Raw genomic sequence first — 11,871 nt, 5'->3', positions numbered from 1 at the left:
ATTACCCTCACTAAAGGGAAATTAACAGGTCTTCCTGAAATCCTTACAGGACAGATAGCCATGATAGTCATGACACTAAAAAACACTGCAAGAGAAACCTTCAAAATTAGCAGCACAGGAAGACTGGAAGGGAGGTTTATTTTTCCAGCTGTATTCAGGAAGGCCTATCCAGGACAGAGCTAAATCACCCTGGCTTTTCAACCTTTTGCCTTGATTGTAACTGTTTGGAAGATAAACACTAGCCTATATTTAGCACTGGCATCTCCCATGTTATTCACTGCAAGATGGAGAAGAAAAATGTTAACAAAGAACAGTTGAAGAGAAACTTATTTATTCAGCCTAACGACTGGAATATGCCATTTTCTCCAAAGATTATGCTACAAAAAATTCTCAAGTCCTCTTTGTCCTCTGTGTTAACACCCACATTTTTCTCTTGAAGCAGGGGTATTTTCCCCCTTCTAGGAAGCGAGCATCCAATGCTCCACTGCTGGCTGGTGCAGCACAGCCTCCTGTGCCTCCTGTGTGGTGGTACCACAGCTGCAGGATGAAGCAGGGATGGGAAGGGCTAGTAATCCCAGATGCTGAACAGGAGCGATGAGCGTGGCCAAGGATCATGCACTCACAGCCTCTTGAAGCTACGACACACTTTGTGTGTCACAAAGGGATTTGTACCAGAGGTGAAAGCAAAAGGAGATTGAAAAGTAGCCTAGAACCTGCAGTATGGAAAAGACGCTATACAACCTCTGGAAATCTTATGGAGCTCATTAGCTCACTGCATACATTATGCAACATTTAGGCACATGGCTAAATGTTCCCAAAGATGTTGCAAACCCTTTCACAAACCCAAAACTCCCAAATTGTAACAACATTGGGAATTTGTTGAGGAAAATAAGCCCAGCTGCTGGTAATTGATTATGTCTTACTGATTCCAGTTTGCCTGTCTGACTGAAAGCTGTTCTGGAGGTCAAGTTGCTTTGCTTTGTGCATAGATACTGTGTATATATGTACTGCATCTACGGAGAAAATAATCATCACAGTCTAACGGCAAAGGGAGACAAGCTGTTTTTCACAGACTGCATACCGGAAGACAGATAGGGTAATTTAATGCTTTTTTTACAAGGAGGTTGAGTCAGAGTCCAGATCTGTTTCCTTACCTGCTGAATTCCGTGCACAACCCTCCCCTGGTGCTGGAGGTCAGATGGCTCTCCTACTGCAAGGGAGCTTTAAAATTCTTCCTGTAGTTGGTGAAGGACTTGTTCAAAACCAAGCCACCCCCCATGCCCTCTGATTTTTTTCAGCTTTAAACCAGAGAGAGACAGGTTTCAGTTGTGCCAGAGCTGGCAGCCACCACCGGGTTCCTTGCTCAGGTCATCTGCTTTTTTCAGTGCCCAGAGGGTACAACTCTGTGGTTGCAGTCCTAACTAGGCATCCAGTTCTCCTGCACCATGTCCATCTTCTTCCCTCTGCTCCAGCCCTTACCTCTCTCTTTTGATCAGTATGATTGCGCTTCAAGTCAGGACATAAAAGATGTAACTCCCCAGAAAATCATACCAGAGAAATATTAGTTAGAGGCTACAGCTCAGTATCATCTAATACCTGCTAACTGCCAGAGGCTTGCCCTGCAGGAAGATGCTCCCAGGGGATCACACTATTAGCACAAGAATATTTCAAGAGAATGGAAAAAATACAGTGAGAATATTTTCAGGCCAGGAATCTGCTTTTCATTCTGCAGAGAGCTTCAGATGCTCCTCAGCACATACGCCATAGACAGAGAAAATCTTACATGCACCTGCACACATGCATACACACGCAGAAGCCTCACAGAAACTTCAGTCCTATAACAAATGAAAATCCCTATGCTTTTTAACTCCAAGAGAAGCATGACCACATAGTACCGCTTGCTCTAGTAAATAAAATCACATTCTACCCAATTACTAAACCTGCAGCACTAAATAATTCAGAAGGGGAAGGGGAGAAGAGACAAAAACAACTTGGATGAGAACAGAAAGTATATATGCACTTCTGTGAATGCAGGAGGCTTGCCCAGTTGCATTAAGGTTCTCAGACACAACCAGTTACAAACACTCCTTAACCATCAATTCAGGTTAACACAAAGATCTCAAAGAAGAAAAAAAGTTCTCTAAAATCCGTCTAACTTGATTTTTGTCTCAGCAGCTTATACCTGACAGTACAGACTGTAAAACCACTCTGAGCAGCATCCCCGAGGAAAGCACTGATGATTCCCTACTAGCTACCGACAGCATTTAAATGCCTTTAGCCTACAAAGGGGAAAGGCAGCTGAACGAGGACAGTTGGATCACCCAAACAAGGACAGCCCGATAAGTACTGTGCAAATATATCGGATTTTATTACTCTTTTATGGAAATGATAACAGACATTCAGGTAGAAACATATTAAATTAATGCAGTCAACAGTTAAAATGCAAAAATAAATATAAAGTCCAGCAGCTCAATGCATCTAAACCAGCTAATTTCTTCTAACGAATAGAAAAGATTTTTTTTTTTTGTCTTTTAAATGGAGAGTTTCGTACAATCAAATAGAAACGAAGGTACAAGCGCTTTCTTAGAAAACATCCCAACGCGGCCGCCCGCTTCGGGCGCTCTTGGGCCTGCGGCGGGGCAGCTCCCTGCAGACCAGTCCGTGCCGCCGCCGCCGGCCGCGTCCCGCCAGGTCCCGCCGAGCCAGGCGGGGTCCCGCCGGCCCCCGCTGCCCTCAGAGGGCCGAGTCGGAGTCGCTGGAGTCGAGGCTGTTGCGGAGGCGGCAGCTGCCCAGGCGGTCCCGCTGGATACTGAGGTTCTGGGTGCTCCGCCGCAGACACTCCAGCGACTGCAGGAAAGACTTCTTGGCCTTCTCCTCCTCCATAGGGGACACCCCCTCCTCCTCGACCTCCTGGATCTCGTCGAAAGTCACGGGCTGCGTCTTGAAGCGCGACTGCCGCGGCCGCCGCAGTTTGCCCCTGGGGGCCCTGGCGGGGCGGGCGGGCGGCGGGAACTCCTCGGCCACACACACGAAGTGGGGCATCACCGCCTGGTAGCTGGAGCAGATGCCCATCAGCTCGGCCGGCTTCGCGGCCATCCTGCCGCCCGCGGGAGCGCCCGCCGCGGGGGCCGGGGCCGGCGGAGCGGGGCTCGCTGCCTCGGCCGTGCCGGGCGCCGGGGCTCCGGTGGGCAGCGGTGGCCGGGCAGGGACGGGCCCCGCGGAGCGGTGCGGTACCGCGCGGAGCAGGGCTGTCCGGAGAGGTGCGGTGGGCAGCGGAGTGCTGTGCAGTGAGATACGGAGTGCGGTGCGGAGCGGAGTGCGGTGCGGAGCGGAGCGCGGTGCCGAGATGCGCGGTGCCGAGACGCGCGGTGCCGAGACGCGCGGTGCGGTACCGTCCGGTGCGGAGCGAACGATGCCAAGAGGCGCGGTGCGGGGCGATGCAGAGGCGCAGTGCGATGTTCCCCGGGTGCCTCAGCGGAGCCGCTGCCGCTGCCGCCGGGGCTCGGCAATGTTATATAGCCGGCGGTGCCCCGCGGGAGCATGCTCAGACAGTAGCATGCTCACACGGCAGCACGCCCAGACGGCAGCGGAGCCCACTCGCGGCCAGCCCGGCGCTCCCTCCTGCCTGACGTGTCCCCGCACCGCTGTTCCCGCGCCGCCGCCCCCGCCCGCCGCGTCCCCTGGAAGCGGGGGAGCCGCCGGAGGAGCCTTCGCGCTCCATCCTATCTCCCCTTCCCATTCCCTCCTCTGCCCGAGGCTACGCTCTCTCCTCTCCCCCGGGCGCCGCCGCCTGCTCCGGACCCCTCTCCCCAGGGCATCCCTCTCCTGCCTCGCGACGCCCAGTGGAGCTTCAGCTGGTTCCCGGACATCCACGGCGGTAGTTCAGCTTTCTGCATCTCACCTCGCAGCTGTTTTGTTTTGTTTTTAATCAATACCATGACTTCTATGGCTGTGAAAGAGTACCAACAGACTCATCACATCAGCTTTCAGCTGATCACCAACGTCAGAGTAACATACCCATGGTTAAAGGAATCCCCAAGTCAAGCCCAAATCTGAATACCCTAATGGCACAGTGACCCAGATCTAAACTACAGAGATCACACAGGATGGTCCCAAGCAAGATACATCAGCTGCTGAGAGTTAAGCAGGACTCTGGGATCTTGTTCCCAATTCTGCCACCTCTAACACAGCTTAAACACCTGCTTCAGTGTGATTCCATTTTTTTCCTTTTAGATGGGATCTTAACATTTTCCATTCCCCTGTGGACTCTCTTCTTCAATAGGATGCAGAATCAGATTCTCAGACAGAAAATGGCCTACAAGTATTACTGAGCTGAAACAAAGGCTTGCAAATTAGCGACGGCTGGAACCACACTCTAAAGCTGTGTGTGCCAAGGACTCTCAGTGATGGAAAAACCCAACAACATAAGAAAAATATTTGATGGGAATAGGAAAGGACCCAGATGGAAGCAGAGTAGAAAAGTATGAAGGAGGAAGAGCCTGAAATGGTAAGTCTGTCCCCTCTTCAGGGCTAATGTTAGACTATTCCTATAAAAACATTCTCCAGGATAGCTTCACCCACTCGAGGATATTTTTGAAGCTTGGTTAGGAACTGGGAAGGAAGTAGAGGCTTAGCAACGTTATCAGAAATCCTGGTCTGTGCTGCCAAGGGGACAAGGACAACACACTCAGGGCCCTGGGGTTTGGCGAGCAGTCAGTCAGTGTTCAGTTGCACACACACCACAGCACTGCAGCGTGGAGGTACTCGGGGCATTGCCAGTACCAGTTAGCCCACAGAGGGATCTACGCACACTTACTCCAGCAGCCCTGGGTCCTATGACCAAGCTGCAGACAGTGCAAGTTTTGCCATAAAATATGTTGTTTGTGCCAAGAAAGACAAATGCTCTGAAAAAACCCCAAAAGATTACATACAGCATACACATTCTGTGCCATAGTCAAGCACACAAAAATGGCCTTATTTTCGTGAGTTCACCATCAGAAAGTCTCAACGTTGTCTTTGGGTAAGGCTTGGGACTGGTCCTTCCTTTTTTCAAACTGCCTTAGCAGTGGCAATGTTTTGGGACCTGCACTGGAAACAAATCCCTGTAAATTACAGCCCTGTCTCAAATGGGATAAAATGAAACAAGAATACAGTTTAAGGAGAGAAGAGAACAGAAGCACTCGCTAGTGTGTTTCCAGAAGGCTGGCTGCTTTGCCCCTTTCCAGTGTAAAAGAAACATTAAGAGACTTGGCTTTATGAAATACCTGTCTACAATCTCTTGGCTTCCTGGCTCCCCAAGGCAGCTTTAGGGCCAGGTTCAGTTTGAAGCCTTTTTGTTGGGAGATACAATTAGCTTAATAAGGGAATAATTTTCTTTTTGGTCAAATTGAATCATTCCAGCTTGCAGAAGGCTGTGTTTTTGCTGTTGATTTTAATGGTTAAATTTAGCCCATACAGCCCTGCTGCCATACAATAACCTTCTCTCAAAGAGTTCCATTTACAACTGCTTTAATTCCTCACAACTTGATTCTGCAGCACTGTGAAGGCCAAACTGTTTCCTCAGTACAGCTCTCCAAGAAGACAAGCCTGATGACCAGTTTGGAGGCCTTCTGGGGCTGAGTATGTCTATCCTGCAGAAATGAGATGACACAGGAGCCTTGTTCTGTCAGAAAAGCATCTCACATTCATTTGAAGCAAGGTAAATTTAATCTGCTGCAGCCCAAAAGGATCCAAAGTTCAGCCGAAAAAAGGCTGGTTGACTTGATATCTGAAATTCAACACGTGTCCCCAATCCCAACTGCCTCTCTGGTTTCCTGCAGAAAGTTCAGTATGAAGGCAAACTCAAGTAGAGCAAACATTTAATCCCTCACAAATATGATTATAAAATGCTCTGGGAAATTTCGGTGCTGAGTTGGAGCAAGATCACCATGGTAATAGCCGGGAGCCCTTGAAGATTTTATTTGAGACAATTCAGAAAAAATATCCTGTGACATAATCCCCCAAGTTAGATCTGCAACACGCTAATGTAAAAACTATATTTACTCCAGTGGTTTAAATCATGACTTTAATCTCAGTGGCTCCCGGTATTGAAATGTGACCGCATGGTATAGATTACAGACACTCTCTGCCACATGGATCATCAGATCCTGCATAGTACAGTGTTGAAGTCACTTTGTACACCAGCACACTGCACAGGGGCTGGAGGGAATCTTTACTCACAGCTAAGAACAATTCAAATGTGTGTTTGGGGCCTTGTGAAGTTCGAACTCCAGTTTCATAGGAGAAGAAACAAGTAACACTGCTGAAACAGCAGTATGGAAATTAGTTTGTCATCTGTTTGTTCATTTAACAATGTGATGATAGAAAACACACACACAGCCTATTAATTATTATTCCTCTTGCTGGCTATCAGATTGAATGCCACAGAAGGGAAAGGAAAGATTAAAAAGAGGATAGAGGGAGATAACCACCTGTAGCTGGGCAATCCCAGTGTGAATACCCTGAACACCACAGTTTGTGTCCCAAAATCCTGCTGTCAGAGTTGATGGGGCCCCTTGAGAGCCAGCAGCATAAGCTGCTTCCCAGCAGGATGCTTTAGTCCATCCCCAGCACACAGGTTTCAAGTATCCTCAAAACACACTTGAGAGTAAAAGCTGCCTCTTGCTGTCCTGGCAGGTGGCATTTCCAGCCATGCTGCTGTGCCATCACACCTTGCTGTGCACATCTCCACTCAACATCCTACTCATTGAACTCATTTCCGTCAGGACATAGGAAGGAGTTGCTGTTCCCTCTCCACTACATTTCACACCCTGAAACAACCATTTTTAAAATAGTAATAAAAACATTCAGATAACTGCAGTCTAACAGATACTGGCTTACAAACTGGAAAGGACACACCAAATAAACAGGTAGCCAATACAAACTACCTCTAAAAGCAGAAGGTGAGTCTTCCTGTCTCTTTCTCTGCATGCACACATGCACATTTGATTTAAACTTGAAATTGCACCTTGCATTCCCTGGGCTATGTAGAGAGCCATCCTGCCTGGCAGCATTTGGGGGCAGCCATGGGGAGCCCTGCAGCCAGTAGCACAGATGAGGAATAAGCCTGTCTCCCCTCTGCAGCAGGCAGCTGTTGGCAGGGCCTCAGCTGCAGGATTGGAAATTTCCGTAGGCAAGACAAGATTTGGCTTGTTCTGCAGCACATTCTACTTCCAGCCTCCTGCAGGCCAGGGCTCTCCTTCACACCCTGAGCACCATGATTTTTGTGCCCTACAGCATGGGATGAGGGGGAAGCCTCGGGTAATAAGGGGTGAGAAAACTCCCTGACAGCACTTACCATATCTTGGAGAGAAGATACATTCAGCAAGGCACCCGTGAGTGACAGCAGGAGGCTCAGGTCCCTGCTGGGATCTGTGCAGGCAGCTTGTGAAAAATTATTTCTACTAAAGCTACTTCCATGTAAAAGCTCTTCCCAGTGTACCAGGGATTTGCTAGGATGGGCAAGTTCTCTGAGGGATGTTTCAAACTGGATGTTTTAACGCACGAACTACAGGTGCATGGAAGGATTTTTACATCTCCCTAGGCAGTCTGACACAGAAATGGTATCATCTTGCCACTTATTGAAGTTTCAAGATAATGCTCTGGACAAAATAACATTTTAAAAGGTTCTTCTCTTTTTTATATGTCTAATTTTTATATGTACCTTGGCCATTTTAGCTGAAAAATTTCTTTCCAAATTAGCCTAAAGTAATGAGTAGGAAATTCAGCCAGGTTATTGATTCCCAACTTTTTCTCTTTACAGATACCTTCATGGCATGATCCTCCTCAGCCCATCCTTGAAGCCCAGCTCCTCCTCTTCCCTGTCTCTGCAGTGTTTCCTGTTCCCTCTTCCTCAGTTCCAGCCACCACAATTTTAGCAGACCCAGACCCACCAGCTCAGCAATGCTTCCTTGCACAGGGACACCACGGTGTTCCCCATCCCTGACGGTGCCTCTCACCAGCTGGGGACTCACCTGTGACCAGATCTGGGAGTGGGACCATTTCCTTCCGGCTCAGCAGCCAGCACTGAAAGATGAGGACATACCCATCCTACGACTGTAGGTTGTGACAAACACTCATCAGTTCTTGTGAAAAGCTCATGATGCAACACAGTTAATACAAAGTATGTGTATTCAAAGCTCCTACCCCCTCAGATATCTCAGTTTCAGTCTTGCCTGACTTTTTACAAGCTGCAACAAATCCCATAAAGCTTCTGCCCAATGCCATTCAGACAAAGTACTAACTAAATGTTTGAATGTATTAATGCTTCTCACAGAAATGTATTATTTTATTCTCTATACAGAACTGTTTTAACTGTAAAGTGATAGCTGAAGTGAAAAGTCAGTGTGTTTCAGTAGCACCTCACAAGTTAACAGCATTTGGCTGTCACCACACCACTAACAGGAAATGTAGTAACAAAACTCTTTGTTTTGAAAGAGAGCTGCAAAGTATTCCCTGAAAAAAATTGCTACATTAAATTTCCCTTGTTTGGCCCGACAGGCATCAGGAGGGATGGTAGCTTTTCCCAGCACTGTTACTAATGTATCAGGACAGGGTGCTACAAGGATACAAGATAAAAGTGCGGTTCAGACAACTGGAGACAAGTGACTGCAGAAAACTCAGCTCTTCAAAGAATGAAACTATACTTTAAACAAATTAGGTGACTAACTGCTTTGAATATTTCTGCTGGTTAAAGCTGCTGCCACTTGGAGTAAAATTAACCTCTAACCTTCTTTAACTGTTGATGTATTACCGTGTCTAGCTGCTACTGTGATACTATCCATTAAGCAGCGCAGAAATAAGTATTTCTAGTCCAGTGCTTTCTGTCCCAAGTTCAAAATCTGGAAGAAATGTTTTGTCCCACAAAATTATTTAAGAAGTTTAGGAAAAATAAAAACCCTTTTTGTGTGCAGGGGAGAACATTGCTGATGAACCCTCAGAGTTTCCAACCTTCCACATGGTCCACACTCCAGCTGGTGGCTGGGACACTGCTGATGGCCAGGCATGCTGTGCTGCCTCCTGGGCAGTGTGTCAGCTAAAGGAGGAGAAATACTACCAGCAAGACAGTAAGGAGAGGAGGACTCTCCCACTCCTTGCCAGGGATCCTCAGCCTAACCCATACCTGTCAAGAGTACAGAGTGCTTGTCTTGGTTTCTCTTCTGTACCCAACTGCTGAGTTTTGCAAGAGCTGAAGAAATTGAATTATTTCTGAGACTTCCCATCCTCTCTCAGATTTGGACAAAACTGACCACACATCTCAAAACTAGCAGAGGAGGCCTGACCAGCAGAGATCATGGTCACATAGGCTCTAGATGCTTTGGAGGCTGGGCAAAAGGAAAATCTTCCCTACATGAGTCAAGACTAAAAATCTTAAGTCAGTACCATAAATCAGATCTTCGCACTTCTGATGGATTTTATCTTCCATTTTCTTCTGCAACTAAAATCACTGCAGAGCACCAACATATTTCAGCAGAATTAATTTAATTTTTTCCTCTCCTTTTAAGCCTATTTGTAAGCAATCAAGAAAGAAATCAATTAAAGTCTAGAGATTAAAACAGAAGTTTCTTGACAACTGAACTATCAGACTTCAAGTAACCTAATCCTGGAGACTTTTTTTACTCAGTCTCTAAACCTTTTGGCGACTTTGGACAAAAATTCCAACAACCACAGTAGTAAATTGCTGAGTGATGGTTCAGCAACTGAAGCCCTGCCTTGCAGAGGGGAGCCAGAGTGGTGTGCTACTGCTGACAGGCAGAAAGAAAAAAAAGTGTAACCTCACCCCATCAGATGAAAGCCCATAGCGCTCAAAGGTGAGGAATGCTCTGTTTAACACTAGGAAGCAGCTTTTCTAATGTAAAATAGAGTCACTTTAGTCTCTGCAAGGGATGTGAAGCCAGGAGATAACTGGTGAGGTCACCAAAGGAAAAAATGATCAGTTCAAAATATAGGGAAGTTACAGAGAAGCAGCCAGTGCTCAGGCTGCTGCAGCACCAAGTTGCCACGTTCTGCATCCAACCTGCACTCCCTCACTCCATCGCTCTCCTTGCTCTGAGGTCTGGGAGGATTTCTTCAGGCTGGCTTGTCAGCCTGTTCCAGGGTAGCAATCTCTTCTCTGCTATGAGTTGTGATGGCTTCATCGACGCTGGGAAACCGCAGATATTGGCAAAGGCTGCTGTAGGTACAGTTTTTCAGACGCTGCCCTACTGATGTGCCTGCTGCCTCCCCTCCCCTGAGCAGGGGAGGGTTGAGTGGGCACCAGTGCTGCATCCTGGCCATGCTCAGCCTGCAGCCATTCACTGCTTCCCAACAGAAAACACCACCAGGCAATTTTAAATCCCTCTTGCACTACTAGCCCTTGCTTCTTCCAAAAAATTGAGCAGTCTGCATCTTGTGGCCCCTCCTTTCCAAGCCCCCCCCCCGATAACTCAAGCTAAAGGCATGACATGCCAGTCAGCCAGGCTGTCTTTTCCTCGGCACAGCGCAGAAATCCAGCATGGACCTGCCTCCAGAAAGCAAGACGTGGGAGAAAGAACCGGGAACCACTTAAATTCTGCAGCCTAACAAACCCAGCACCAGGCTGGGACTGTGGGTTATGTATCTAGGCCAGTACACCCCCTGGCAAATCACGTCTCTGCTCACTCCTGCTTTATCTTCTGCTCTCTGCATCAGAAGCTCTTCAGGGCAAGAAGCCTTCCCGCAGCCCTCCCTAATGATGATGTGGACCCAATGGCCAGTGATAAGTCACAGCTACAAATCCCATCCTACCCAACACCACGGCTCCTTTTAGCCTGTGAGTTCCTCCAAGTAGCCTGTTTTCTGCTCTTTTCTGCTATAAGGGATCATGCTCTGGCAGCTTACTTCTCCAGGTCAGCCACTGCAGGTTGCATGGCAGCCTGCCTTGGCACATAGGCATTGCTGGAAACACGTGCCCAGGAGCTGAGGAGGGCACTGGCAGCTCAGAGATCAGCTATAACCAACCCACTCTTCAGTGTGGACCTATGTGATGTCTCCACCATGGGACTAGAGCAACAGAATAAAAATCACCCTCTGTGACCAGCAAAGCAGCTGCACACGCAGCTATAGTCAGAAACAACTTTTGGTTGAGCATCATGCTGGATCCAATGAGCACTGTCTGCCAGGATGATCCCCTGTGGCTTGAAGACTCTGCTCTGAGTCTTGCTCAGCCAGCAAAACCTCCTGTGTGTACAGAACAAAGTTTTTGTTTCTGCTGTGAAATCTAAATTAAACAATGGGGGCCATGGAACAGACCTCCTTGCTCCACATTCTGATTAAAATTCTTCAATACAGTTCTTACTTTCTTTACTTCAAATAAGGCCTCCTAGCTCCCCCAAGATGTGCCTCTCCAGTGTGAGCCACCAAAGACCTGCCAACTTCAAGGGAGTTTGTAATAACTCCACAAAGCTGTACTGAATGCTACACAGAAGAAGAATGAGGTAAATTAAATAGGGCAACAGGGGAGAAAACACTCTCATGGCCAACTGCTGCTGAGCCCCTCTGTAACCCTCACCAGTCACTCTCAGGTGTGCCAAGAAGAGATGATACCTGCAAGATCTCAGCAGAAGTTACGCACAGGGAGGAAAGGCCAGGGAGCTCCAATTTAAACAAATGTTCCAGGTTGCTATGGAAACCTCAAGGATGGAAAAGAAGCACCTTGAAAACAAAACATAGTGAGGCAGCTTTCATATCCACTCTGAAAAGGTTTATGACCAGAAAAGGCAAAGTGGGTGTTAAATGCCTTTTAGCTATGGCAATAGTAGCAGCACTTGAGGAGGAGGCGTTACAGATTTGCAGCAGCCATCATACACACGTTCT

At 47.7% G+C, this 11,871-nt stretch overlaps 1 protein-coding gene and 1 long non-coding RNA gene across 3 annotated transcripts; both read right to left on the bottom strand.

Annotated features, from left to right (window-relative positions):
* Positions 1 to 2,344: 2,344 nt before the first annotated feature.
* C6H11orf96 (chromosome 6 C11orf96 homolog) lies at positions 2,345 to 3,489 on the bottom strand. Of its 2 annotated transcripts, none has more exons than XM_032692257.1 (2): positions 3,349 to 3,489; positions 2,345 to 3,316 (listed from the first exon to the last, which is right to left on the bottom strand). In XM_032692257.1, the coding sequence occupies exon 2, from the start codon at positions 3,094 to 3,096 to the stop codon at positions 2,734 to 2,736; it is 363 nt and encodes a 120-aa protein (XP_032548148.1). In that variant the 5' UTR covers positions 3,097 to 3,316; positions 3,349 to 3,489; the 3' UTR covers positions 2,345 to 2,733. The 2 variants fall into 2 exon arrangements, with proteins under 2 accessions (XP_032548148.1, XP_032548149.1); XM_032692258.1 differs by having other exon boundaries at positions 2,345 to 3,300; positions 3,335 to 3,437.
* A 1,925-nt stretch (positions 3,490 to 5,414) lies between these two features.
* LOC116788400 lies at positions 5,415 to 7,905 on the bottom strand. Its single transcript, XR_004357623.1, has 3 exons — positions 7,806 to 7,905; positions 6,641 to 6,809; positions 5,415 to 5,630 (listed from the first exon to the last, which is right to left on the bottom strand). It is a non-coding gene; the product is annotated as an uncharacterized LOC116788400 (long non-coding RNA).
* Positions 7,906 to 11,871: the final 3,966 nt, after the last annotated feature.

This window comes from Chiroxiphia lanceolata, chromosome 6, assembly GCF_009829145.1.
Source record: "Chiroxiphia lanceolata isolate bChiLan1 chromosome 6, bChiLan1.pri, whole genome shotgun sequence".
NCBI classification, from domain to species: domain Eukaryota; kingdom Metazoa; phylum Chordata; class Aves; order Passeriformes; family Pipridae; genus Chiroxiphia; species Chiroxiphia lanceolata.
The sequence above is the reverse complement of the archived record's forward strand: the minus strand, read 5'-3'. Positions and strand labels throughout refer to the sequence as shown.